The sequence below is a fragment of the Seriola aureovittata genome, chromosome 3 (assembly GCF_021018895.1).
Source record: "Seriola aureovittata isolate HTS-2021-v1 ecotype China chromosome 3, ASM2101889v1, whole genome shotgun sequence".
Taxonomy (NCBI): domain Eukaryota; kingdom Metazoa; phylum Chordata; class Actinopteri; order Carangiformes; family Carangidae; genus Seriola; species Seriola aureovittata.
The window spans coordinates 13,586,284-13,611,588 of NC_079366.1; the positions used below are offsets into that span (position 1 = coordinate 13,586,284).

The 25,305-nt window shown below is 39.1% G+C and overlaps 4 protein-coding genes across 4 annotated transcripts; 3 read left to right on the forward strand and 1 right to left on the reverse strand.

Annotated features, from left to right (window-relative positions):
• Positions 1-306: 306 nt before the first annotated feature.
• On the forward strand, positions 307-3,197 carry LOC130166576 (lysozyme g-like). Its single transcript, XM_056372263.1, has 6 exons — positions 307-657; positions 1,964-2,002; positions 2,116-2,193; positions 2,304-2,518; positions 2,615-2,765; positions 2,844-3,197. Exons 1-6 carry the CDS (start codon positions 405-407, stop codon positions 2,978-2,980), a joined length of 873 nt encoding a protein of 290 aa, XP_056228238.1. The 5' UTR covers positions 307-404; the 3' UTR covers positions 2,981-3,197.
• Positions 3,198-6,556: 3,359 nt separating this feature from the next.
• LOC130166410 (lysozyme g-like) lies at positions 6,557-8,149 on the forward strand. The gene is made up of 5 exons (XM_056371993.1): positions 6,557-6,761; positions 7,107-7,184; positions 7,352-7,548; positions 7,651-7,801; positions 7,896-8,149. Exons 1-5 carry the CDS (start codon positions 6,758-6,760, stop codon positions 8,024-8,026), a joined length of 561 nt encoding a protein of 186 aa, XP_056227968.1. The 5' UTR covers positions 6,557-6,757; the 3' UTR covers positions 8,027-8,149.
• A 2,298-nt stretch (positions 8,150-10,447) lies between these two features.
• LOC130162773 (lysozyme g-like) lies at positions 10,448-15,084 on the forward strand. Its single transcript, XM_056366587.1, has 5 exons — positions 10,448-10,652; positions 10,805-10,924; positions 13,091-13,311; positions 13,414-13,564; positions 13,655-15,084. The coding sequence occupies exons 1-5, from the start codon at positions 10,649-10,651 to the stop codon at positions 13,789-13,791; spliced, it is 633 nt and encodes a 210-aa protein (XP_056222562.1). The 5' UTR covers positions 10,448-10,648; the 3' UTR covers positions 13,792-15,084.
• Positions 15,085-16,577: 1,493 nt separating this feature from the next.
• LOC130166418 (zinc finger protein Gfi-1b-like) lies at positions 16,578-23,196 on the reverse strand. The gene is made up of 6 exons (XM_056372010.1): positions 22,872-23,196; positions 19,423-19,731; positions 18,972-19,216; positions 18,086-18,205; positions 17,808-17,973; positions 16,578-17,127 (listed from the first exon to the last, which is right to left on the reverse strand). The coding sequence occupies exons 2-6, from the start codon at positions 19,685-19,687 to the stop codon at positions 16,949-16,951; spliced, it is 975 nt and encodes a 324-aa protein (XP_056227985.1). The 5' UTR covers positions 19,688-19,731; positions 22,872-23,196; the 3' UTR covers positions 16,578-16,948.
• Between the last annotated feature and the right edge of the window lie 2,109 nt (positions 23,197-25,305).

Below are 25,305 nucleotides of genomic sequence, written 5' to 3' on the forward strand. Positions count from 1 at the left end.
CCAGGGGGTTCTGCCCTGTCCCAGAGGTCACATCTGAAGACCTCCAGGTTTGAAAATAAAATTCATGGTTTATAGAAGCAGTGGAAAACGTTTCGTGCTTTAGTCATAAAATACACAATACCTTCCATGTACAAGCTTATCTGCTGCACTATAAGTCAAGATTTAAGATAATCACAAAGTTCCACTGGGGAAGTCAGGAAGGAAATACAGTTTCCCTGGTCCCCCCTCCCTGAGTCAGTGAGACTCTCTCCTTCCGTTACAGTGAGTTTCTTATGTGATCTGTTCTGCCCACAGTCCTTCTCACAGTCTAAGGCACAACCCATCCAATAAACAGACTGCCTCAACATCACACAGGCTCCACCGCAGTTGAGAGGAGAGCGACACAGCGAAGTGAGGAGTCAGACATGTCTACCAAGACCGTTAATCTCGCTCTGAACGACCTGCTGCGGGATTTGGCCAAAATGCAATACGAGCTGTTCTTCAACGCGATCCTGGACCGCCAGAAGGAGCCGAAGGTCAGACGCTCCGACGTGGAAGACAGAAGTCGGGTGCATTTTGCACATGTTCTGATCTCGACTTTCACAGAGTCCGGTGTTGTGGAGGTGGTTCTGGAGGCGCTGGGGGAGATCGGCTGCAACGCTCAGAAAGAGAAGTTCGGTGGGTTTATTTGCCCTTCATTCACATGTCATTCGTATTTTCAGTCCCCCTCCACACTGTTTCTTGACTTGTTAGATGTTTGAGCATCACTGCACAGGATGAATGTTTGTGCAGAGTTTTTATTTAAGGTGAAAGTGCGCACTTCCCCCGCAGCAAGACTTTGTGACACATTCAATTAGTTTGACGCCAATTTTTGATTTTGTGTCCATCAGTTAAACTTATAGTAGTTATACTCATAAAATAAATAAACAGCATTAGCATATTATACATAATCACGTAGCAAATATATATATATATATTGGAACTTTTAATCAGGTATTTTGAGTTTTTGTGGAAAAATAATAATATGGAGGTGATCTTTTAATTCTGACTTACATATGCTCGCAAATATTCAATACACTGACCTGAAAACGTTGTGAAGAAATCTGACCACTTATCAAGTTAGTTAAGACGTGTTCATTGGCCAGTGTGCTTCTCAGAACAGAAATCCACAATGAACCATCTTAGTATCAATCTCTAGTTGTATATTCATGAGGAGGACAAGATATTTTGGATGAAATGTTTTTACTGAATCCTCAAGTTTCTTTAACATTTGCAGATATTAAGTATTTTCTTTCTTTTACCAAGTCTGCCTAAGACAGACGTCAAGTGGATTTACCACTGTTAAAAACACATTTTCCATATTTTCACTTTTTCCCAATCTTGGGGACAAACCCTCTACAGGCAAAACAAATTTGATTATCAGCAAGGGCCATCAATGTCCAGTGTAAAGATATAATACAATAATTACATGTTTATCTAGATTTGTTTTCATTTCATTCATCTCTGGCTTCTTTTTCTCTGTTGGTATGGGTTCCTTTGAATCCTATCACATATATCATAATATTACATTTTGTTTTGTGTCACACATAAAGAGCTGTGTTCACTGTGTTCTGCTTGTTTAAAACACAATAAAAACTAGTCCAAAAAAAACCAGACAGCATAGATTACCCTGCACAGGATAAACAAACAGAGGAAATTGGATGGATGGATCGCTGACATGAACTGTAGGAAAGGTTATGACTCCAAGAGACTTAGTTTCAGAGTCATGCATGATATTTCACAACAGTTTTATCATGTAATAACTGAGCTGAGAACAAAATGGTTCTAACCTCAGCTGTTTCTTATCTTTTGTCAGTTAGTTTTACTTTTATTTTATTTTTATTTTTACTTTCATTACATACGGTGTACTTGTTGCTTATTACTGCTCATAACAATATTAATAGAATTATTTCAGTGCTATTCAACATGATGTCTTTACTTCCAGCCAAGGACATAGGTGAAGGATCACTGACATCTGTTTCCAGTAAGTGAGTGTTTTTGGATGATGTGAAACACCTTCAGGTCCTCGTGCTAAGAGCTCATGTTGATGTGCAGGTGTGTCGATTAAAAATAATGGAATAAACTGATCATTTGTAGATTACGGAGACATCATGAAGGTGGAAACATCTGGAGCTTCGATGCTAACAGCTCAGCAGGACAACCTGGATTTCGAAGGTAAACCGGCAGTACAAACACACTTATCTACACCCATAGTGTAACTATATCAGGAGATTGATAAGGGGAAAGCTGCATTGAAGTCATACTCCTTTCCTTACTTTCAAAAGGTAAGGAGGCGTCGTACGCCATGGCTGAGATTGATCTGGTAGAAATGAACAACTACAAATCCACCATCAAAAACGTAGCTCGTCAGAAAGGAGTTGACGCAGCGCTCATCGCTGCCATCATCTCCAGATCCTGCAGGGCTGGAAAGTGGCTGACGGGAGGCTGGGGCGGCTACGACGAAAAGAGACAAAAATATAACACCTTTGGGCTGATGCAGGTTATAATAAACTGTTTTACTCACTCCCTCTCAATAGTGTCCTCATGTTACACTACAGTAGAAGTGATTTCCATCTGAACTGCAATATTTCCATAGATTGATGTAAGTCCGAATGGAGGTGGACACACTCCAAAAGGCTCATGGGACAGTGAGGAACACCTCTGCCAAGCCACCGACATCCTGATTTATTTCATCATGCGTGTGAAGCATAAATTTCGTGGGTGGAGCAAGGAGCAGCAGCTGAAAGGTTTGTTTTACTCAACTGCTACAGTTTCATGACACAACTCCTTTCACGCTTTGTTCTCATTTGTATTTGTCTGTGCAGGAGGGATAGCAGCCTACAACGCAGGAGATGGGAACATTGGCCCCGATGGAGATGTGGACTCCAAAACCTCAAATGGAGACTACGCTAATGATGTTGTTGCAAGGGCTCAGTGGTACAAATCCAACGGTGGCTTTTAAAATCCTGAGGCCGCCACAATGTCCTAAAAATCTGAAACCTTATCTGTAATGAAAGCAATATGTCCAAACATAAGATATAGGGATTCAGTTCATCTCCACTGTGGGCTTCAACATGCCTCCAGTTTTGAGCCTGTCTTTGTTGATATTTTTGCATATTGGCACCATCAAATCTGCTAATATAATAAATAAAATATGATGAATAATGCTGAATAATCTATTTGTTGTTTGTAGTTCTTGTTTGCAGTGTACCTATAAATGTACGGACTAGTCTCACTGTATTACTTTGATATTTCTCTGAACTATAAACTTTTTTAGCTCATTTCCTCGAGCCCTGTCACTGACAAAGCACCTGTGTGACAGTATCATGCACAGTACACTGCAAAGAATTTGACTGGATGCAGCATTTTACTGTTATTTTACAGTTTAACACTGTAATTTATTTTAACAGTATATTACTGTATTTTGGATTACAGTATATGTTTTACTGTAATTTATATATATACCAGCACGTTACTGTTTCTTTACAATCTACTACTTTTGAATTTAATTAATATAAATTACAAATTAAAAAAGGTAAACCAAGAGAATACACATTTAATAAAATATTACTCTAATTTATAACATGTCCTCAAGCAGTTGTATTACAAAACTTATAAAATATTGCATAATCAAATGTCTCCAATAAAATCCTTGATGACAGACTTTACTGAACTCATAAGCACAACCTCGTGCTGAATTAAAATAGCATCAAGAACAGTTTTCCAGTAGGAGGAGGCTGGTAGAGAGAGAGCAGGAAGAGGGAGTGAAGAGTGAGAGAGGTGAGACTTGATAGGAGAGCGTGGCTGGTATCCTCATTCCCCAGTGACGAATGTCTAAAACAAACAAACACAATAAAAAAATTGAACAATACAATGTCACTGGTAAAATATAAGAATATGAAACAACAAACTTCTGAACTTTTGGAAAGGTCCACGACATCTGGCATAAACACACTCTGCATTGGGTGTACAACTGTGGGTCTGCATGTGCCTCATTATGTTAACATATCAAGTCGTAGCACACGGTATCATCTTGCTCTGGTTAAATATCTGTCTTTGACAACAAAGATACATTTCAGCTTTAGTGTGCTACAAGGAAAACTTACGGCATTTAGGAACAGCAAAACAGCAATACTCGGCTAATACAACTAAATCGTACAGTTTAAATGAACAGACTTTTTCCATTTTTATATAACTAAATGAGAAAGATAGACATTACTACAATGGACTACACAATAAAATGTGTTAACTGATTTTATTCAGGGGAACACACTGACACACCTCACTTCTCCATCTGCTGACAGAGAGAGAGACTCGAGGACTTAATCCCAGGTCCCCACTCCCTTTTGAAAATTTTCCAGCCTTTCCCCCTTGCAGTTGTACAGTCAGCTCTGTAGTTGCACAAGTAAACACAACTTAGAGACTTCTTCACATTACAATTGGCGAGTGACTTTAATAAACTTAACTTTACTGGCTGTTTTTGCTGGCTTCAGTTGAATCTAAGGATACTGTGTCTTATTTACAGAACTGTTTCATGAACATGCTGGAAACGACACCTTTGCTGTTAGCCAGCTAATTCTAGTAAGCTGACCTAATGAATCATTATCCGAAATGTCAAGAGTTCAATAATCACGCAGAGAAAAAAATACTGGACAATGCCACTTCCATGAGATAAGAGTTATGTTACCTCCTTGGTTGAAGTCCAAATTGACTGCTCTGAACTGAAGCTGAGCTCTCCAAAGTCAAGCTCAGATGCATCTTGTCACTCAAAAATGAGTAGTATAAGAAGTTGGATTAATAAAAAAATGTCATCTTCAAATGCATGTTATATTTAAATGTAAGACTCCATGTTTTCTTTTTTAAATAAGGAAACACCGTTGTGTCAAAGAAATATTCTAATGTGCATCATTGTACACATATTGTTCAGCCTGACATATTTAGTATCTGTGGAAACTTGTCAAAATCTTGACTCCACTGAAAGTTCTGTGGGTTTAAACAAAGTTGGGCTGCCCCACAGTCACTTTGTAATGAGTGATCCACCAGAGGGTCAGTGAGGTTTAGATAAAAGATGATATCAGGCTAAATATGATATTATTATACTATGCAATATCAAATTATGACTGAGCACATTTTCATCATAACTAGAGGAAAACAAACACTCTCAAGCAGAAGAAAAATTAGAAATAACGGGGGATGTATTATAGCACTCTGATCTGCAGTAAAAAGTGATCTGATGTGATTCCAGTGTTACACAGCTGTGCCTGCTGAAAAAGAGCAAAGGTTTCACTATCATTCACTGGAATTCTCCATTTTCTTCATGTACTTTAGACTGCATCATCATAACACACCACAATACTGAAAATGAAAGATAAAGTAAAACAAAATGAAAGTGAAAATGAACTCATTCAAAGTGAATAAAATTACTTTAAATAATGTTGATGCCAAATGACTGAATAAGCTCGATGATGATGGAGTTTGTACGATGACAGTATTGTTTGATTGTGTATGATAACATGATGCAAAAATAGAAAGTGGAACAATCCTGGACAATACTTTTTCCAGCAATATCTTTATTAGCATTGTCAAATAACCTCCAAGAATATTCACATCCAGTATGAGGGATATGATTAAGCGGCTTCAATCGACATGCTCAAGGACTTAATGCACAGATCTGCAGTAAAAAGGTTCTGGTACTAATTATAATCCGTTTTCCTCTGACCTAAAACGTGACCTGATGTGATATGTCAGGTGTTATATAGCTGTACCCATTGAAAAAGAGCAAAGGTTTAATCTTTAAGTTCCACATTCTCCATATGCAATCAGCAATGCTGAACTTTAGACAGTGCATCATTGTAAGACACCACAATACTGAAAATGAAAGTTTAAGGTATCTCTTCTTTGGTGTGAAGTTCAAAAAATCCCAAATTCAACACTAATTAAATTAGATTAGATTAGATTAGATTAGATTAACTTTATTAATCCCACAACTGGGAAATTAATTTACCACAGCAGAAAAATAAACATCTATAGAATAAACATCTATGGAAATATACAACAAAAATATACTAAATATACACTAATAAATACCATATACACAATACACACGATATGTACATGAAAAAGTGCAAGTTTGCAAATGTAACTCATACTGACAGTGTGTGCATCATTATTTTCAAATCTCCACTTTCCTAAAATGGAAAAGGGTTCCCAGCTGGCACCGTACTTCAATGTAAAGTCAGGAAGACGTTGATTCTAACGACTCTAACGACAGAAAGATTTTAGTTGGAAAGGAAAATACAGGTGTTGGCTACTTAGATTGTGACAATCAACATCGACAGTGGTGGCCTGCTGCATGCCTGCTGGGGGAGTTGCACAAGTCATGCAACATGCTTTCTGAAAGCTGATTTACTGCTTTGCCTGTCTGCTGACTGAGCAGATAAAGGAAATGACATAGGGCTGTAGTGTTTCTGACACGAAGACTCTTGTTCCTGTTCCAGTCAGTGAAAGCTGTTTCTTTTAAATCAGCTGAACTCTCCAGCAGGGCTGCTTAAAAAAAGCCTCCTGCAGGTGAAGAACAGATCAGAAGCAAGATAAGGACATCGTAGTGAAACTGAAAGTACAGTAACTGTATAAGTACAGCTTCTCTGTGTGTTCACGCCAAAGAGAGGACAGAGGAGCACAGAGTCACAGCTCTCCCATTCCAGTTTGAAGAGGACTATCAGACGAAGAAACAGGAACAATGGGTGAGTTGTTTTTCTGATGATTTACCTTGATCTTCATTGAATGTACTTGTGGCAGGAAGAATAGTGTCTTACCACTTCAGCATGGAATTTTTCATACATTTAAACTCACTATGACTGTGAAAAAATGCCTCGATGGCATCTGGTTCTTTTCCACCTGATTTGAACATTTTCTTAGAGTTTGTATTTTTGTAGCTACTATCTGTACACACAGTACTCCTCACTTGTTTGTAAGGATGTGTTGTACATGTAACTCTAAAGTCCTCTCAGGCCCTCATGGTTTGCGCTAATATGTCTGTGTATGTAGAAGAAAAATAATCTGTACTAAACTGTACTGAACAATTGTAGGTTATGCAGACATCATGGATGTTGAAGCTACTGGAGCTTCTTGGCAAACTGCTCAGCAGGACAGGCTGGGATACTCAGGTAAACACTGCAGCAGAGAAACACAGGAGCTGAGTGATCAAATATTGTAGAAAAAATATTAATCTAACCATCTGTCTCCACAGTGTTTCTATATCTATACACTGACATGCATGCATTTGTTGCACTGATGATATGATCCTGTTTTCTGTTGGATTTCTCTCTGAAAGGTGTGAGGGCATCAGAAACCATGGCAGAGACTGACAGAGGCAGAATGGGAAGGTACAAGTCGAAGATTAACAGAGTGGGAAATGACACTGGAATCGATCCAGCTCTCATTGCTGGCATCATCTCCAGAGAGTCCAGGGCTGGAAACGCACTGGACGGAGGCTGGGGAGACTCGGGTAAAGCCTGGGGACTGATGCAGGTTGTAACAACTACTATTGTTTTACTTGCATCTTCTTAATAGAGTCTCACATTACAATACAATAACAGGAGTGTTCATCCTATTTTATTCTCATTTCTGTAGGTTGATATAACTAGCACTGGAGGTAGACACACTCGACAGGGCGAATGGGACAGTGAGGAACACATCCGCCAAGCCACTGGGATCTTGGTTTATTTTATTCAACGAATCAGCGAAAAATTTCCAAACTGGAGCAGAAAGGAGCAGCTGAAAGGTTTGTTTTTTTTATTGGATCAGACGACACGTACATGAATCAACTTTCTTCACACTTTGTTTGGCTTTGTTCTCATTTCTATTGGTCACTGCAGGAGGGATAGCAGCCTACAATATGGGGGATGGAAAAGTCACATCCAAAAACGTAGATGAAAGGACAACAGGTGGAGACTACTCCAATGATGTTGTTGCCAGAGCTCAGTGGTACAGAAGAAATGGCTTTTGACAACTGAAGCTGTCCACAACAAGAGTCTTATAAAGAATCTCCTGATAATGATCAATGAATTGCTGTAATATGCATCCTATGTCAAAGAGAAATGAAATAAACACAATACAAAATCTCAAATGATATATGCGTGTGTTTGGCTCAGTGTGAAATCTCACTTTGATAAGTTGCAGTACACAGTAGACTTAAGTTCACCAATGCTTCCAAGTTTTGTTTGGCTGCAAGAGCCAATCAAAACCCTTCGCTCGCCCTCTCTGTGAAGAAATGCAGTCGGGGAGCAGCCATAAACTGTTCTGTTGTTCATTCTCTGAGGGTGCTTGACTCTTGAATGTTGAATCTTTGGCCCCTTTAAGGTGCATTTGGTTTTCAGCCATGCTAATGGAGTGGCTCTGGGGAGGACGGTAAAGTTGGTCTGAAATATCTCATCAACTAGTGGATGGATTGACGTGTAATTTGGTGCATGTCTTCATGTCTCCTTCAGAATGAAATGTAGTAACTTTGGTGAACCTTCATATTTTCCTTCAGCACCACATTCAGGTCAAAAATTCAGTTTGTCCAACACTTTTGGTTCATGACCACCAAAAGGCTCATGGGACAGTGAGGAACACCTCTACCAAGCCACCAACATCCTGGCATCTTGTTCCCTTCTTGTTCTTTCATTTGTTTACTTTTGTTTACGACTGCATACAACAGTCTTCTTGTTAACTTCTTGTCAGAAATGTTGCTTTCTCACTGAAGGAAGACTGTAAATAATGGAGGGTATATGTTTACACAGACTAATACACAGCACTCTGATCTGCAGTAAAAAGTGACCTGATGTGCTTTCTCAAGTGTTATGCAGATGTGCCCATTGAAAAAGAGCAAAGTTTTAATCTTGAAGTTTCACAGTGGCATTTACAGAGGTGTCGTCTGTAGCCTGGACGTTAGCGTTTCATTATCCCTCACAGGAATTCTCCATTTTTCTCCATGTACTTTAGACTGCATCATCATAACACACCACAATACTGAGAATGAAAGATAAAGTAAAACAAAATGAAAGTGAAAATGAACTCATTCAAAGTTAATAAAATTACTTTAAATAATGTTGATGCCAAATGACTGAATAAGCTCGATGATGATGGAGTTTGTACGATGACAGTATTGTTTGATTGTGTATGATAACATGATGCAAAAATAGAAAGTGGAACAATCCTGGACAATACTTTTTCCAGCAATATCTTTATTAGCATTGTCAAATAACCTCCAAGAATATTCACATCCAGTATGAGGGATATGATTAAGCGGCTTCAATCGACATGCTCAAGGACTTAATGCACAGATCTGCAGTAAAAAGGTTCTGGTACTAATTATAATCCGTTTTCCTCTGACCTAAAACGTGACCTGATGTGATATGTCAGGTGTTATATAGCTGTACCCATTGAAAAAGAGCAAAGGTTTAATCTTTAAGTTCCACATTCTCCATATGCAATCAGCAATGCTGAACTTTAGACAGTGCATCATTGTAAGACACCACAATACTGAAAATGAAAGTTTAAGGTATCTCTTCTTTGGTGTGAAGTTCAAAAAATCCCAAGTTCAACACTAATAAAATGTAACTCATACTGACAGTGTGTGCATCATTATTTTCAAATCTCCACTTTCCTAAAATGGAAAAGGGTTCCCAGCTGGCACCGTACTTCAATGTAAAGTCAGGAAGACGTTGATTCTAACGACTCTAACGTCAGACAGATTTTAGTTGGAAAGGAAAATACAGGTGTTGGCTACTTAGATTGTGACAATCAACATCGACAGTGGTGGCCTGCTGCGTGCTGATATGACCTGATGTGCTTTCTCAAGTGTTATGCAGATGTGCCCATTGAAAAAGAGCAAAGGTTTAATCTTGAAGTTTCACAGTGGCATTTACAGAGGTGTCGTCTGTAGCCTGGACGTTAGCGTTTCATTATCCCTCACAGGAATTCTCCATTTTCTTCATGTACTTTACACTGCATCATCATAACACACCACAATACTGAGAATTAAAAATAAAGTAAAACAAAATGAAGTTAAAGATGAACTCATATTGAAAGTGAATAAAATTACTATAAATAATCCAAAATGTGAGCTCAGTAATGTCCATCAAAGAATAAAAATGAACAGATGAAAAATTGTGTGCATTATTATTTCTAAATCTCCAACATTCTGCAAATGAGAGGGAGTTTCCTAATTAAAGATTTGCACAAGTCATGCACAGCATGCTTTCTGCAAGCTGCCTTCACTGCTGTCCCTGGTTTACAGCCTGTCACATTAGGCAGAACAAATGAATGACATTCAGCTGCAGTGTTTCTTGTAAATGCCCTGTTTTCTCTTAACAGGTGAACTACCCAGCACACATGGGAAAGGTCTGACCTTTGCAGGCGAAAAATAGAACAGCAACAAGATAAGCAAATGGTGGTAGTTGGCTGGATTCGACTAAGATGTGAACTGTGGATGTCGAGCGCTTTCTGGTGCATGACGCAACTAGAAGTGGGCGTAATTATGTTATATATCTAGTATCGAAAGCTACAAACAGGCACAGAGGAACACTGGGCGACAATTCTCACATTCCTGTTTCAAGAGAGCAACCATACGTGGAAACCGGGAGTCATGGGTGAGTTAAAATCCGCACGTATATTACTGTGGCTGATGTGTTAGGATGCATTTGACATGACTAACTGTTTCAGATCCTCCTGAGATCTTTGTGCTAGTGTCAATGTGCAGGCTTGTCGAAGAAAAATAATCTAATACACCCATCATTTGTAGGTTCTTCCTCTTCTTCATCTTCTTCTTCATCTTCGTCTTCTACTTATGGAAACATCATGAAGGTTGAAACTACTGGAGCTTCCAAGAAAACTGCGCAGCAGGACAACCTGGGATACACAGGTAAACATTGCAGAAGTGGAGCACAGGAGCCGCTCTCACATGTTATAGAAAAAGTGATCACTTAATCACCTGTATCGACAGTGTTTCGATTGCCGTTTAAGTAGTCACGGGATATGAAAAGAAATGTTTGCAGTTTATATCTTAATCAGGCATTAAATTTGCAGGCAACACTATAGTATTGTTCCCGTTATGTTTATATGTGTTTGCTCTGTCTAATTGTTCATATGGGTTAAATATAAAATATAGAATAATCTGCAATTATCTTTATGACTCTGCATTATTTTACCTGCTCTGTGCCCTGGATTATGACCACTCCAGTCATTTTTACCAATTTCAATAACTTTTAAAGGGACAGTACAACACATAAAATGCTCTTTTCCACATGCCATAAATTGACTGCAGCATCTACCACGCAGGGCTGTGGGAGGATGTTTTAAGTTGGTGGTGCTGTGGTGGGAGAAGCATTTTACCCCAACCCATACAACCCATATACAAATACAACACAGGCCTACAACCAAACTTCTACTACACACACACACACACACACACACACACTACAAAAGCAGCAGCAGTAACAACAACAGCAGCCAGGTCTATAAAAAGGGACTCAGTAATGCTATTGCACAATAGCTCACAATAATAGCATAACATCGCAATACACAAGTCAAAAAGCCCATTGTGCACGGCACACAAGAACATATCCGAATCTGCCCAATTTTTCAACAAAGTTATATCAGTGTGATGTTAAAAGTAATTGACAGCTGAATATTGCTCGGTGGCAGCTTAAACCAAATAACTTACCCAAAGGTGCAGACAGTGTGCTCTAGTAGTTATATTAATCCACATGTGGCTATCAGGACGTCCTGGGTCTGACTCCTTGGGAAGTGAAGAGGCATCAAATCAACCGGTTTCCCTCTGTTGCCTCTTCAGGCAGGCGAAACACACAACCTGACCACACTCCACCATGCAATGAAGCCACTTACATTTAGCAAACCAAGATGGTGTAAATGCACGGCTGAAAGTTTAATTTGTGCTCTCATTAGCTGGTGCTTTGCCAAAAAAATCTGCAGTACACTTTTCCTTAAAGGAGCAGAGACCTCAGCCACTTTATTTGCCTCCAAAGTCTCAAAAGTCAAACTTGCCGAGCAAGCGAGTGTGGACTGCTGCGGGAATGCTGGCAGCAGCCAGAGCCGCATATTGTTTTCGGGTTGTCTGTCCCATTCTCGTGGACACGATATCTCAGTGACAACCTCAAAGGAAGTTCTTCAAATTTGGCATCGTCACTTGGACTCAAGGATGAACTGATTAGACTTTGGTGGTCTAACCGGTCTACTGGACCACCTCTACAGCCTTGTTGTGTTGTGCTCTTGCAAACTATTTTTAACTTTCAGCCTTGTCAGCCTTGAAATATGTCACATGAAACCACTGGAGCTTTAGATAAAACTAACTGTGGCTGGCCTACAAAAATATATGTCATCCCTGTGGCACTCTATAGGCTGTATAAAGATGGATGTAGCATCTGTGACGTCACCCATAGACTTTGGTTTTGAAGTGGGCTGCTCTGCCATCGTAATCTAGGCAGTGCCTGACCCCACCTAACTGAGCCGACACTTTGGTGCACGTCTGTTTGTGGCGAGCTTATGCTCACCCACCTGTCACTCAAAGAGCGGCCACACCCTCAATTATGCAGAACATTAAGCCTTAATAAACTTCAATGGGCGAGTTATATAAAAATTCACCCCCTGTACAAAGTGGGAAATTTTAAAGACCAAAACCGTTTTCTGTACCAGGCTGTACAAGTTAAGTACTTAACATGGTAGTTTTTGAGGATCGACTCACTTATAGCCAGCCCAAAGCGGACATTCGAGGAAGTGCACTTTTTGGCACTTATTTGTTGGCTTAATTTTTCACGCCCGGAGGTTGCCGCCTGGTGTTGAGGTGATGCACACGCGACCACAGTTGTGCATGCGAAGCAGAAATGCTCCCTCAAGAGAATGGTTTTCTGCTCTCGGTTGCTGTTCTCTTTGCTCGTGTCATGTGTATGCAGATGGAGTTTTGAGATTAATTTAATGCTATAGTTTCTATATCTGTGCACAGACAGGCAAACACATGCATTTGTTGCACTGATGTAATGATCCTGTTTTCTGTTGGATTTCTTTCTGAAAGGTGTGGAGGCATCAGAAACCATGGCAGAGACTGACAAAGACGAAATGGAAAACTACAGGTCAATAATCTACACAGTAGCAGAGGAATGTTGCATCCATCCAGCTCTCATTGCTGCCATCATCTCCAGAGAGTCTAGGGCTGGAAAACAAATTGAAAAGAATAATGGCTGGGGAGACTGGAACCCAAAGAGAAAAATGTGGAACGCTTTTGGACTGATGCAGGTTGTAACAACTACTATTGTTTTACTCACATCTTCTTAGTAGAGCCTCACATCACAATACAATGACAGGAGTGTTCATCCTATTTCATTCCCATTCCTGTAGGTTGATGTTAATCCGGATGGAGGTAACCACACACCTGAAGGTGAATGGGACAGTTTAGATCACCTCCGCCAAGCAACTGGGATCTTGGTTGATTTTATTGGCAAGATCCGTGATAAATTTCCAAACTGGAGCAGAGAGGAGCAGCTGAAAGGTTTGTTTTACTGACTCAGTCGACTTGTACAGGCATCAATTTTCTTCACGCTTTGTTTGGCTTTGTTCTCATTTCTATTGGTCTCTGCAGGAGGGATAGCAGCCTACAATATGGGGGATGGAAACGTCAGATCCAAAAACGTTGATGAAAGGACAACAGGTGGAGACTACTCCAATGATGTTGTCGCCAGAGCTCAGTGGTACAACGACAATGGTTTTGACAACTGAAACTGTCCACAACAAGAGTCTTTTGATGAATGCAACACTGTGTAATGCACGTCTCGTGTCAAAATTTGACAAAATAACCATAATGGGAAACAACAAATGATATATCTGTGTGTTTGGCTCAGTGTAAACTCTCACTGTGATAATTTGCAGAAGGATAATATTCACTGTAGCATTGTATAGTAAACTGCTCTGCTGTTGAGGCAGATTCTGGATTTGGATAATTTGAGTTGATACTGATGATGCACCACATTAATTCTAGCAGTTTGTTTCAAATGCCTTTATTTTGATTTGATTCATATCTGCTTTCTTTTTCTCTGTTGGTAGGGGTTCCTTTCTCATTGATAATTGTATCATATCGCATATATTAGCTATCATAATTTTACATTTTGTTTTGTCTCATGCATAAAGATCTTTGTCTACTTGTGTTCTTGTTTACACAATGAAAACACAATAAACACAATGAAAATTGTCTAAAATACAAGTACAACATAGAACATAGATGGCCATGACCCTGCACTGGATAATAAAACAGAAAATTAAATTGCACATGAAATAGGCTGTAGGAAAGTTTATGACTCCAAGAGACTTAATTTCAGTTTTGGTGAAACCAGCTTTCTGTTTCAGTTGCAGACCAATCTTCTTTTAAATCAGAAATATCAAACTAAGCTTATTATCTAGCGATTTAGTATTGTAGTTCCATAGATTGAGGGGTCTAGCAAGAGATATATCAACGAAAGAATGACCAAAAAAAGCAAACAAACTCTGGATCATACATCTCCTACAATGCAACCTCAGTAGCATCTTTCATTAGTCCTTCCTAACACAGTTTCTGTTAAAAATATTTGCTCTCCAAGCCCAAAGCCAGAACAACAAAACAAAAAAATCCTATATGAAACAATATTTGTAAAGAGTGCAATATTTCAAAACAACACTGACCTCTTAAACTTGACGACCTGCGTTATCTTGTTTCCTTCTTGATTCTGTTGTTTACATCTGTATACAGCAGCATTAAACAGTCTTTCTGTTAACTGCTTGTTGGAAATGTTGTTATCTCAAGCACTGAAGAAAGACTAGAAATAATTGAGGGTATGTGTTTCTACCTATTTGATATAGGTGTGCCTGTTAAGAAAGAGCAAATGTATAATTGTGGTATTTCCAGAGGTCAGAGAGAGCTGGACATTCCAGTTTCATTACCTGTCACAGGAAAGAAAACCTGTGTGATGGTCTTGATTTTCATATGTAATGCCTCCCCCGTAAGGAATGTAAACAAAGAAAAAGCTAAACCAATAAAAACGTGTGTGTGTGTTTTCTTTTTTTCTTTTTAAAGCTACTAAAGTGTTACGCTGTGTACCCACACGTTACTGTGGCTCTTGTTTTTGAGGATGTGTTGGACATGTAACTGTAAAGTCCTTTCAGGACTTTGTTATCATGTATTGACTATCTATCTTCAATGTGCAGGCGTGTAGAAGAAAGCCACAGCACCACCAAAGAGGGTGGTTATTTCTAGCGCAACTTTGAGTTGTGCAAGGTGCAAATTCGTAGCGCTCGTAGGAAAAATGTTCTGTGGTAGCTGATAGAGAGTGACCCTGGTGTAATTAAAACCTGTGGTGCACTTGTGTCCATCGGTTCTGTAGTGCTGTTTGCTTCTGAGCTGAGATGACATTTCATAGCAGAGTGTCCACTCAGGTGAAAAAGAAGTTTTCATCTTAAAGAGTCCTCAAGTTTCTTACTTGATTTTATGAAATCTTAATGTCTTATTTAATTTTTATTATTTATTCAAATAGTTTTTTATTTTTTTAAGCTTTCTTAATGTATTTCCATACCTCTGTAAAGCACTTTGAATTGCCTTGTGTCTGAACGGTGCTATATAAATAAACCTGCCCTGCCTGTGCCTGTTACAGTCAGTGGGAGCTGTTTCTTGTAAATCACATGGATCTTTTTTCCCTCCCCTTTTTCATGAGTAAACTATCCAGGCCTGAAAAAGGAAAGGAATGCTTCAGCGGGGGAAATTTACCATTAAATACACCCATCCTGCGATAGAAACAGAGGATCAGTGTGCAGCAGCTCTGTTGGTCACAGGTCTCAAGCTCAGCTTCATGTGGACAATCCAAGGAGAAAATAGCAAATGGTACTCTTCTGCTGATTTTCAACTGTGAGGGCGCTTGGGACCCATAGCCTGGACCTCCCTGCAGAGGAAACACTGGAATATTTGTGTTTCCTGCTAATATATGAAAAATATTATAATTTTTCTGTGGTATTTTCTAACATTACAATCTATCATACAATTACCAAAAATCTAATTTGAAAGGATTACATGTTGTCAGCCTTGAAATATGTCACATGAACCCACTGGAGCTTCAGATAAAACTGCTCAGCAGGACAATTTAGGTAAACCCTGCAGCTGAGAAATACAAAAGCTGATTTGATCTGATGGTTTAGAAGTAATCATTAAGTTTTTCTTAAATCTAACCATCTATCCATATCTGCAGTGTAACTATATCAATACATTCACAGAAGACTGATACAGTTTAATGCAGTGATGCCATAATCCTGTTTTTTTTCTACAAGGTTTGAGCACATAAACCTTGGAGTTCTGCCGCCACATGACCACAGAGCACAGAGAAGATTGATGAACCATGTAGGAAATATACAGTATTTCACTGAAAAACTTTAATTCAGTCTTCTGTCATCTTTAGTGATGACATTCATTATTTAGCTAAGAACCACATGATGGCATGTTTTTAGCTCTTGATGTGCTTTTCATTTAAAAAAAAGAAAATCACCAATAACCGTGAACCTCTTGTATATTTATACAAAACACATGAGAGAATAGTTAGTAGGCTAGTACTAGTATTTTTACAACTCAAGAAGTACACAGTAGATTACAGTCAACCACTGCTTCCAAGTTTTGTTTTGCTGCAAGAGCGGTGAAATAATCTCCCATTACTGCACTGGAAACCTGTGCACAGGGTAAGAACAGTATCTTTCTTTCCTCAATGTCCTAAAAGACTTAAATCTAAATGTAAAACTACTATAGCTTTGGATAAAAGATTTGACATGGTCATTAAAAACAACACAGTCAGTAGCTTTCTCTCCTGAAGGTGTTTCCACCGCTTATTGCAAAAGGCTGAAGACGATGACTCTGCTGTTGTCAGAGTCAGCGGTAGGTGCAGTGCTGCTCCTGGTGCTGCCGCAGGTCCCCTTTGTGCTGGAAGCTGTAGAGGCAGCGAGGGCAGCGGTAGGGCCGGTCGTCCCTGTGTTTGCGGCTGTGGGTGATGAGGTTGGAGCTCTGGCTGAATGCCTTCCCACATATCTGACACACATGGGGCTTCTCTCCTGGCACACAAACACAGCACAGGTCATTTGAATACACAGGAAACTCGGGCCGTATATAGATGAAACAGATAGTGCTCTAACATTTCAGGATAGTACGTAAAATTATTATATATCGTCTTATTTAATTCAGTTACATATCTGTATATCTTGAAATTGCTTGTTTTGTCAAAGCAACATTTTGAAAACCAAAGATATTTAAAGAAAACCTCATATTTCAGGGGCACAAAACAATGGATGTTAAGAAATAACTTCAAGGAATTCTGACATTTTGGCAGAAGATTGATGTCACTCATGTCTAAGACAATAAACATTAGTTTGAGTCACAGATAACACTTTTTGGGCTTTTGTGCCTTTATTGGACAGGATAGTAAAGAGAGACAGGAAATGGGGAGGCAGAGAGAGGGGGAATGACATGCAGCAAAGGCCGTCCGATGCGGGACTCGAGCCGGGGCCGACTGCAGCGAGGACTGTGGCCTCTACACATGGGGTGCCTGCTTAGACCACTACGCCACACAACGCCCCACAGATAACACTGATAACTTGGGTTTAAACACAAGGCTGGGCTACGTGCTGAATGCATTAGTGATGTATATAAAATGAAGCTGCGGTTCACTTTAATAATTTTATATGAATGAAGTCAGATGTGGACTCGGACAACCAAAGGGTACACGTCAACCCACCGGTGTGTATGAAGGTGTGTTTCTTCATGTCAGACTTCTGGTGGAACCTCTTGCCACAGTACTGGCAGGGATACGGCCGAGTGTCCGAATGTATGAGCAGATGAGTGGAGAGGGTGGAGGAGCGCTTGAACACTTTCCCGCACACCGTACAGCCAAACGTCCTCTCCTAAAACAACAGGCACTGTGGTTATGGATTCAGAAGTGTTGCAACATCATATGTGCATTAAATTGTCCAAAGTAACCACATAATTCACTTTAAAGAGAAATGTGATGCTGACCTTGCCCCTGCATGGTGACTGCGCAGTATTTGTCCTGCTGGACTTGATGTGTGCTGATGACACTCTGCTTCCATGACTCTTGCATATGTGAGTCTTCAAACTAGACAGACATGAAAACATCTGCAAAGACAAAATAAACATAGTTTAACACTGAAAAAACAGACATAATTGTAGATGTCAGGACTAGAAATGGCCATTTAAAGTAATTAAAGTACATTTAAGTAAAGGAAAGTTCATTTCCTGAGGCTGTTTGACTCTTGAATGTTGAATCTTTGGCCCCTTAAGGTGCATTTGGTTTTTAGCCATGCTAGTGGAGTGGCTTTAGGGAGGATGGTAAAGTTGGTCTGAAATATCTCATCAATTAGTGGATAGATTGACTTGAAATTTGGTGCATGTATTCATGTCTCCTTCAGAATGAAATGTAGTAACTTTGGTCAACCTTTATCTTTTCCATCAGCACCATCATCAGGTCAAAAAAAAATGTATACCCACAAAACTAATGACAGTTCCCATCAGGCTCAGCTGTTCTATGTGTTTAGCAGTAATAATCATCAAGTGGGGCCGAGTCGTAAACCTTCACAGTTGTTGTTTGTCTGTCAGACAAATGTAACATATCGACACCCTCTTAAAATAATGGCCTAAGTCATTTTTTCAGGTTTTTCAGGAAACACAAAAAACTCAACAAAAGAGTCACACTTTTGACATAGGCCATTATACAACCGGGGGTAGAATTGCATGTTCCCCTCAACTGAGGATTCAGGCGATTTTACCAGAGGTGGCCAGCATCATGAGGGGGTGATTTAGGCAAAAAAAACATTTTTGTCAAAACATGACTTAGGCCATTATTTTAGGAAGGTTACGATATTGTAACGGAGGGATGCCATACTTTGCTACAGACTGGACACTCTTGTCTCGGAGCACTGATCTTCGAGCAGCCACTACTCCTGGTCTCCCTCAGGATCTGAGGGTGCTGAGTCAAGTCTCCCAGTCCCGCTGAAAGTTTGTCTGGATATCCTGAGCTCACATGAGGTCTGGACCATACCGCTGATGTGGGAGGGCCTGAGTTGACTTTCTCCACGGGGCTAATGGTGTTTGAGTTGACAGGACTGAAGGGCTGAGCAGGTCTACAGTCTGAGAAGAAATACAGACAAGTAAAATCATGAAAAGTTAGATTGTAATGTTCATCATCTTCTGCTTTTTCACTGTGAATAATCTTTTATTTGTAGTTATATAGGAAACACGTTTTTTTTTTTTTCTATCTAAAGTCTTTTGAGACATTCTAGTGATGAAAAGCCTGTCTAAATGAACAACAAACATGAAGTAGCTCTGTCACCCACCATAAGATTTGGGACTCAGTGGCTGAAGGTTCCCACTCCAATCAGAGGGACTGGTAGCAGGAAGGTCCTGCTGCAATAATGTGATGGACACCGTGTTGATATATGGTGCTTCTGCTGTGGAGTAATCCAGAGATGTGTTCCAGGACCCCATCTTTCTTTTTAGCTGGCTGAACGTTACTGGGGTTGATCCTGGGCTGGGGCTTCCTGCTGCGGGCCGAGGGTGGTGCAGCCCTCCGCGCTTCACCAAGAAAGAGCGAGGCATCATTCAGGAGGGAGAAGGACTTGCTCCACACCTGAAATTAAAGTCATCTAGAGGGGGGAAATAAAAAAATAAAATTAAATATGCCCGTGTTAATAAAGGCATTAAAACATACAGCTCCAATATCAGTAGTTACTACCAGCTTTGACTAAAGGCAGGCACCAAAGGACCAAAGGGGTAGACAAGAAGTTTGTGTTGCCCAGAAGAGGGCAGCAGAACTGTTCACTCAGTGGTTTGTTTCCTGTTGAATCTGTGCAAATACTGGTCGAACATATACTATACATATGTTGCTGCTGTTGAGCGGAGAAAAAGTGTTATCAAAATATTGACTACTGCATTGTTTCTGAAATTAGGGACCTTTTCACTTTTTCACTTTTGTTATGAAATTTGAGAAAAAAACCTGAAATCATCTGTTTTTATAAGAAACGTGTAGATTTATAATAACAAGTGGAAATGAAGATACTATGAAAGACCTGATTTACTTCAGCTCTCTCAGACTGTATACAGAACTGTGAACCTTCGGTCTGCGCAGATTTTTCATCCTGAATCCGTTGGTTTGGTCACACGTGTGATGTTGCGTCGAGCTGAAAGCTGAATCTTTGACCTGTACGACACTGAACAACAGGCATGGTTTTCCTCCTTTCTGTGTTGCTCTGATCATTGCTGCTCGGTCTCCCAGAATCCTCAGGGTCACTTGGCATTGAAGTCAGAAGTCAGTTTTTGTCACATCAGACCAAAGAATCTTTTTCCTCTGGTTCAGGTGTTTAAATTCTGCTTGACAAACTCCAGATGGCCTGTCAGATGCCTTTTTGTCATCAGCAGCTTACTTGACAAAGTAAGGCTGCAGAGATGGTTCTTCCTCTGACAGACTCTCCCATATTTGGGGCTTCTCTTCTGAGTGACATTCACGCTGCAGGTGAAAGCAGCCTGAGTCTGACTGAAACTGACATTTGGATCTAAACTTGGTTTATGACAACATGACACAAACAGTCATATGAGAATTGCAACTATATCACTTAACTGCAACACATTTCATGACTCAGTGCTTGCACTTGAGCAGAGGTGAAGCTGCAGTGGAGGAGTTCAGTGGAGGACACTGAGGTGTAAGACCTCATAACTAAAAAGTGACATGACTGAAAGTTCAAACTTCAAGTTTAAAGATCTTGAGACCTGCTATAATGGTCTTTTTAGAAAATAAATAAATTAGTGGCTACTTATTTAAGACACTGCCCAGGTCCCCTCAGAAAATAAACTTATAATTACTACAGAGACTACACACACCAGTATGAACAGATTATTAGGTTTAAAGCCGGTATTCCTGATATATGTAATGCAGAAGACAGAAAGGTTCATTACTTCATTGTCTAAGGCACTGCCCAAGATCAGTTTAACCACTTTAGATGCATCTAGGTAGTTAGTAATGTGGTTCCCAACCTGAATAAAAACGCGAACAACCATGTATTTGTGAAATGTGACAAGATTCTGCAGCTAAATGTGGCTTTTTAAAATTGTAATTTTTTTTTTATAGGAATCACAAGCCATCAAAGGTGGGAAACCACTGATTTATGCAGAATATTTAATAAGATTATCGTATGTTTTTTAAAAATAAAATCTTAATCTGAAAATAATGAGTAACTCCACTTGCCATAAGAGTTTCCTCTGAAATGTTGCAGTGTAGAAGTACAAAGTAACTTAAAGTGGAAATGCTCGGGTAAAGTACAAGTACCTCAAAACGGAACTACAGTACTTGAGTAAATGTACTTCCGACCTCTTTACAGTTACCTGCATGCCCGAAACTATGTACTTCCTTCCTCTTAGATGTAAAATAATCAACACGGACAAGAAAATTACTATTCTCTACTTAAACGTACTACAGCCCAGTTTTGGAAATCAGTTAAGACCAACTTTTATGAGTACGGGAGTACGCTTTATCTTTGGAGAAAATATTTTCTTTTAGAGGGGGAGAAATCTGTAGTGGTCGTTTTGCCTTGTATGATATGTCATTATAAACACACATTTCCTTAAAAGTTTGTTTTTCTCGTCTCATTTTTACCGTGAGATGTTTTGTATGTGTTGTCAAAACAAAGTGTTGTTAAGATTTTTTCTTTGGCATGTGTTGTGTGCCTGTTATTTGCTTGTTTGTTTGTACATACTCATACACACATACTATAAAACTAAAAATTCAATAAGCATATTTGTTTAGAAATTGAAGCTGATGTGACTGTGAATTAAAGGGTTTCTTTTTATGTGCTAAATCACATTTTATACGATAAATCCAGCAATGAGGGACTGGTATTACATCTGTGTCTTTTGTACTTTTGACATGCTCAAACTGGTGCTAAATATTGACTAGAATGAACAGCACAATATGAACATTCAAACAAAGGTCCATTATATAAGCACTATCACAGTATAAGCTATGGAGGTAGATTTAAAGTTGTCTGTATTCCCTAACACACTCAGTTTGCTTCGACGACCAGCTCGGCGGTTCATGCCAGTCTTTCATTTTAGAGTGGCAGTACATCCAATGATTTATTTCTACAGTGATTTTGGGTTGACATACACACAGCTGTGTGTTTGGGCTCTGATCAAGATACTTTCTCTCAGCGATGATCAAAGAAAACTGGCTTGCTTTTTGTCTCGTTGCATTTTTGTGTCTATAGTAGCAAAAAACGAACAGATAAATAAAAAAAAAGTTTAGAAAAGCTTTCTGAAATGTGTGCGTCATTACATTTACAGAAAAGCAAAGGTGTTGTGATAAAATAAGCAGCTCTATTTTTCAGCCGTTTGAGCTGCTTTAGTAACAGTTTACAGCTTTAGTAAACAATTATGTTTATGAACTCCGATGATCAGTATAAGACGATATGATAACTGCCTGAGTCACTTACGATTAAAAGATCATCATTGTTATTATTATTGTTATTATTTGCTTTTTTAATAAATTAAACATTTGAGAAAATGATCCACAAAGTCACATGGAGATAATTACGAAACAGGGTGATTGCCATCTGAATTCACTGTTGAAGACAGATCACAGATCAAATCTACACTGGTCAAACGGTCCAAAAGTATTTTTTAAATCATCATGTTAAAAAGAAAAAAAATAAATAATAAAAAAACAACTTTAACCAAACCAAAACTGTAGCAGTCTAAAACCATGAAGATAGTTTATTAATATACAAATACTCACCAGTTTTCACATTCCCCCAGTGCTTCTCAACGTCACACACAAACTTCACACAAGTAGTTTTCCTGAGAAAGGAGTCTTATATCAAGTTAGAGAAGACGACGTGAGTCAGTGTGTCACATGAGGTCAGTCTGCTCTGAGGTGGACTGTGAGCCGTTGGTGTTCACTGCAGGTCGGAGTGATGAGAGTAAAGAAGGATGAGGAAGTGTTTCAGCTCTGACACCTCTGAGCCGACAACTCTAACCACACTGTTTCCTCACACACAAAACACAAACACTACACACTCACTCACAGCAGCACTGAACCTGACTGACTCTGCTTTTTAAAACCTTTCTGTGCACATTTGCGGAGATGTTGCCGTGATGTGCAAACTAAAAACTGCATCAGATTAATCTTTGGAGGACAGATAAAACCGATGTGAGAGGAAGGGGCCGGACGACATGTGCTGAAAATTCTCCAGAAAGTGTTGACACACTATGTTGACACAGTTGTGTTTCAAAACAAGACCACTGAGGTCAACTTTAAAAGAAGCTGGCTGGTGCAATAGACAGATTCCCCTCTATAGAATTCAGCGAAACCATAGCGCACCCGAGAAAGAGAAAATGTGAATACTTCTCTGTATAATAAATGTGAGAAACCTGAGGATGTTTCGGGACGGGATGGGCAACTTGTTTTTATTGGTTTTATTGTCTCGTCAACCTTTATTGTTCTTAGTCTAAGGTTTTTATTTTTTTTTGAATCTGCTTGCAGACTACGAATAAGAATAATCTATATATTTCTTGACAACAAATCCCATAAAGAAAAACAAAATCAACAATTAAATGATCCTGCTATTAAGCATCGTCTGTGTAGCTAAACCCTGATATATCCTATTCCTCTGTGCCATGGAGCTCCATTGTTGTCATATAAACTACAAAAAACACATCAGTGAACCACATTGTTGCACTGGGTGACATGTTGCTTCATTAGGATGAACGTGGGCACTGTAGTTTATTTAGAGTCAGTCCCACATACACCATCCTGCTGAAAGAAAGACGCACTAGCAAACCAGATGTGTTAATCCACAGCTGAAAATAGTCCCAAACAAACGCACTGTTTACTTCTGTTTGAGTAATGTTTGCCGAAAACTACGGTGCCTTCTTGTTTCAGGAAATTACTTTTTACAGTCTTTTTTGTGTAGGCCCGAGCGACACAGACAGAGTAGAGAAGTCTGAAAGTATTGTGAGACTGGCTAATGCATTGTTGCTTCGTAGCTTTTGGTCAGATTTGTTGGCATTTAGAGAAATATTGAATATTGTTTTGCTGAACTTGTGCAACAACAAAGAAATCTTCATGTGAAGACATAACATTGTCAAAGTTTGATGGAGTGGAAGAGCTAACATTGGCTGTTGCATCAAGAAATAAACGTGGATTCATTTTAAAACCGTCTCAGCACAAAAGTCTGTTTTAAATGTTTTAACGCTCCAAAGGGAAGACGTCAAGAGAGTGGATGAATTCGGGCACTTCATGTTAATCTGAAAACAAATAATAATAATACACTGACTTTTATTTTTGTCCAACCCAAAATCCGTCCTAGGGTGTCAGTATTTGACGAAACTATGAGTGACTGAACTTGGTTGTACCAGCTACCAGCTACCCACAACTCCATCCCTATGTTTGTGTATAATATATATATATATATATATATATATATATATGTATATCCAGTGATTTTCTAGCAGTAAACTACAGGTCAGTGCACCATCACAAATTGTCACATAAGTTCCAAAAATAATCCTTTTTAAATGTTGAGAAGTATACGTTTTAGAGTTATTGGTATTTGTGCAGTTGAGTCAAAAATATTTGATTATACTGATCTAACCAATACTATTTAGCTAGTTATTGATACTGAAACCCAATTATACAAAGTCATAGATCTTTTTATATCAAGATCCAAACATTACTTCCTGAGATATTGATGAAAATGTTGGAAAATCTCACAATGTTAAGGAAAACCAAAATCATTTTTCTTCCCTGGTCCATGTCCCATTCTTCCATTAAGTTTGGTGCAAATCAGCTCAGTACTTTTTCCTGCTGACAAACAAACAAACAAACAGATATGGGTGAAAACATAACCTCCTTGGTGGAGGTAATTATACATTTTTAAACATTATTTTACATGACTGTTAAACAGACAAATACAGCATAGTTTATGTTGCCTCCTTCACTATTCAATCTAAACAAGTCATGTATTAGCAAGCTAATGTTAGCTTTGTCTGTTAGTTCAGTTAGTCACCTGGCAGTCTGTGTCTAAATATACAATAACATCTAATCTCTTCGTAGAAAAACTAATTTGTGTGGTGGAACCTGCACCTGAAATGAAGAAAATCAAGATCAATAAAATGCATAAAAGTTTGCATCTTAAAAGCTTTGAGTAAATATGATCACCCAGCAATAA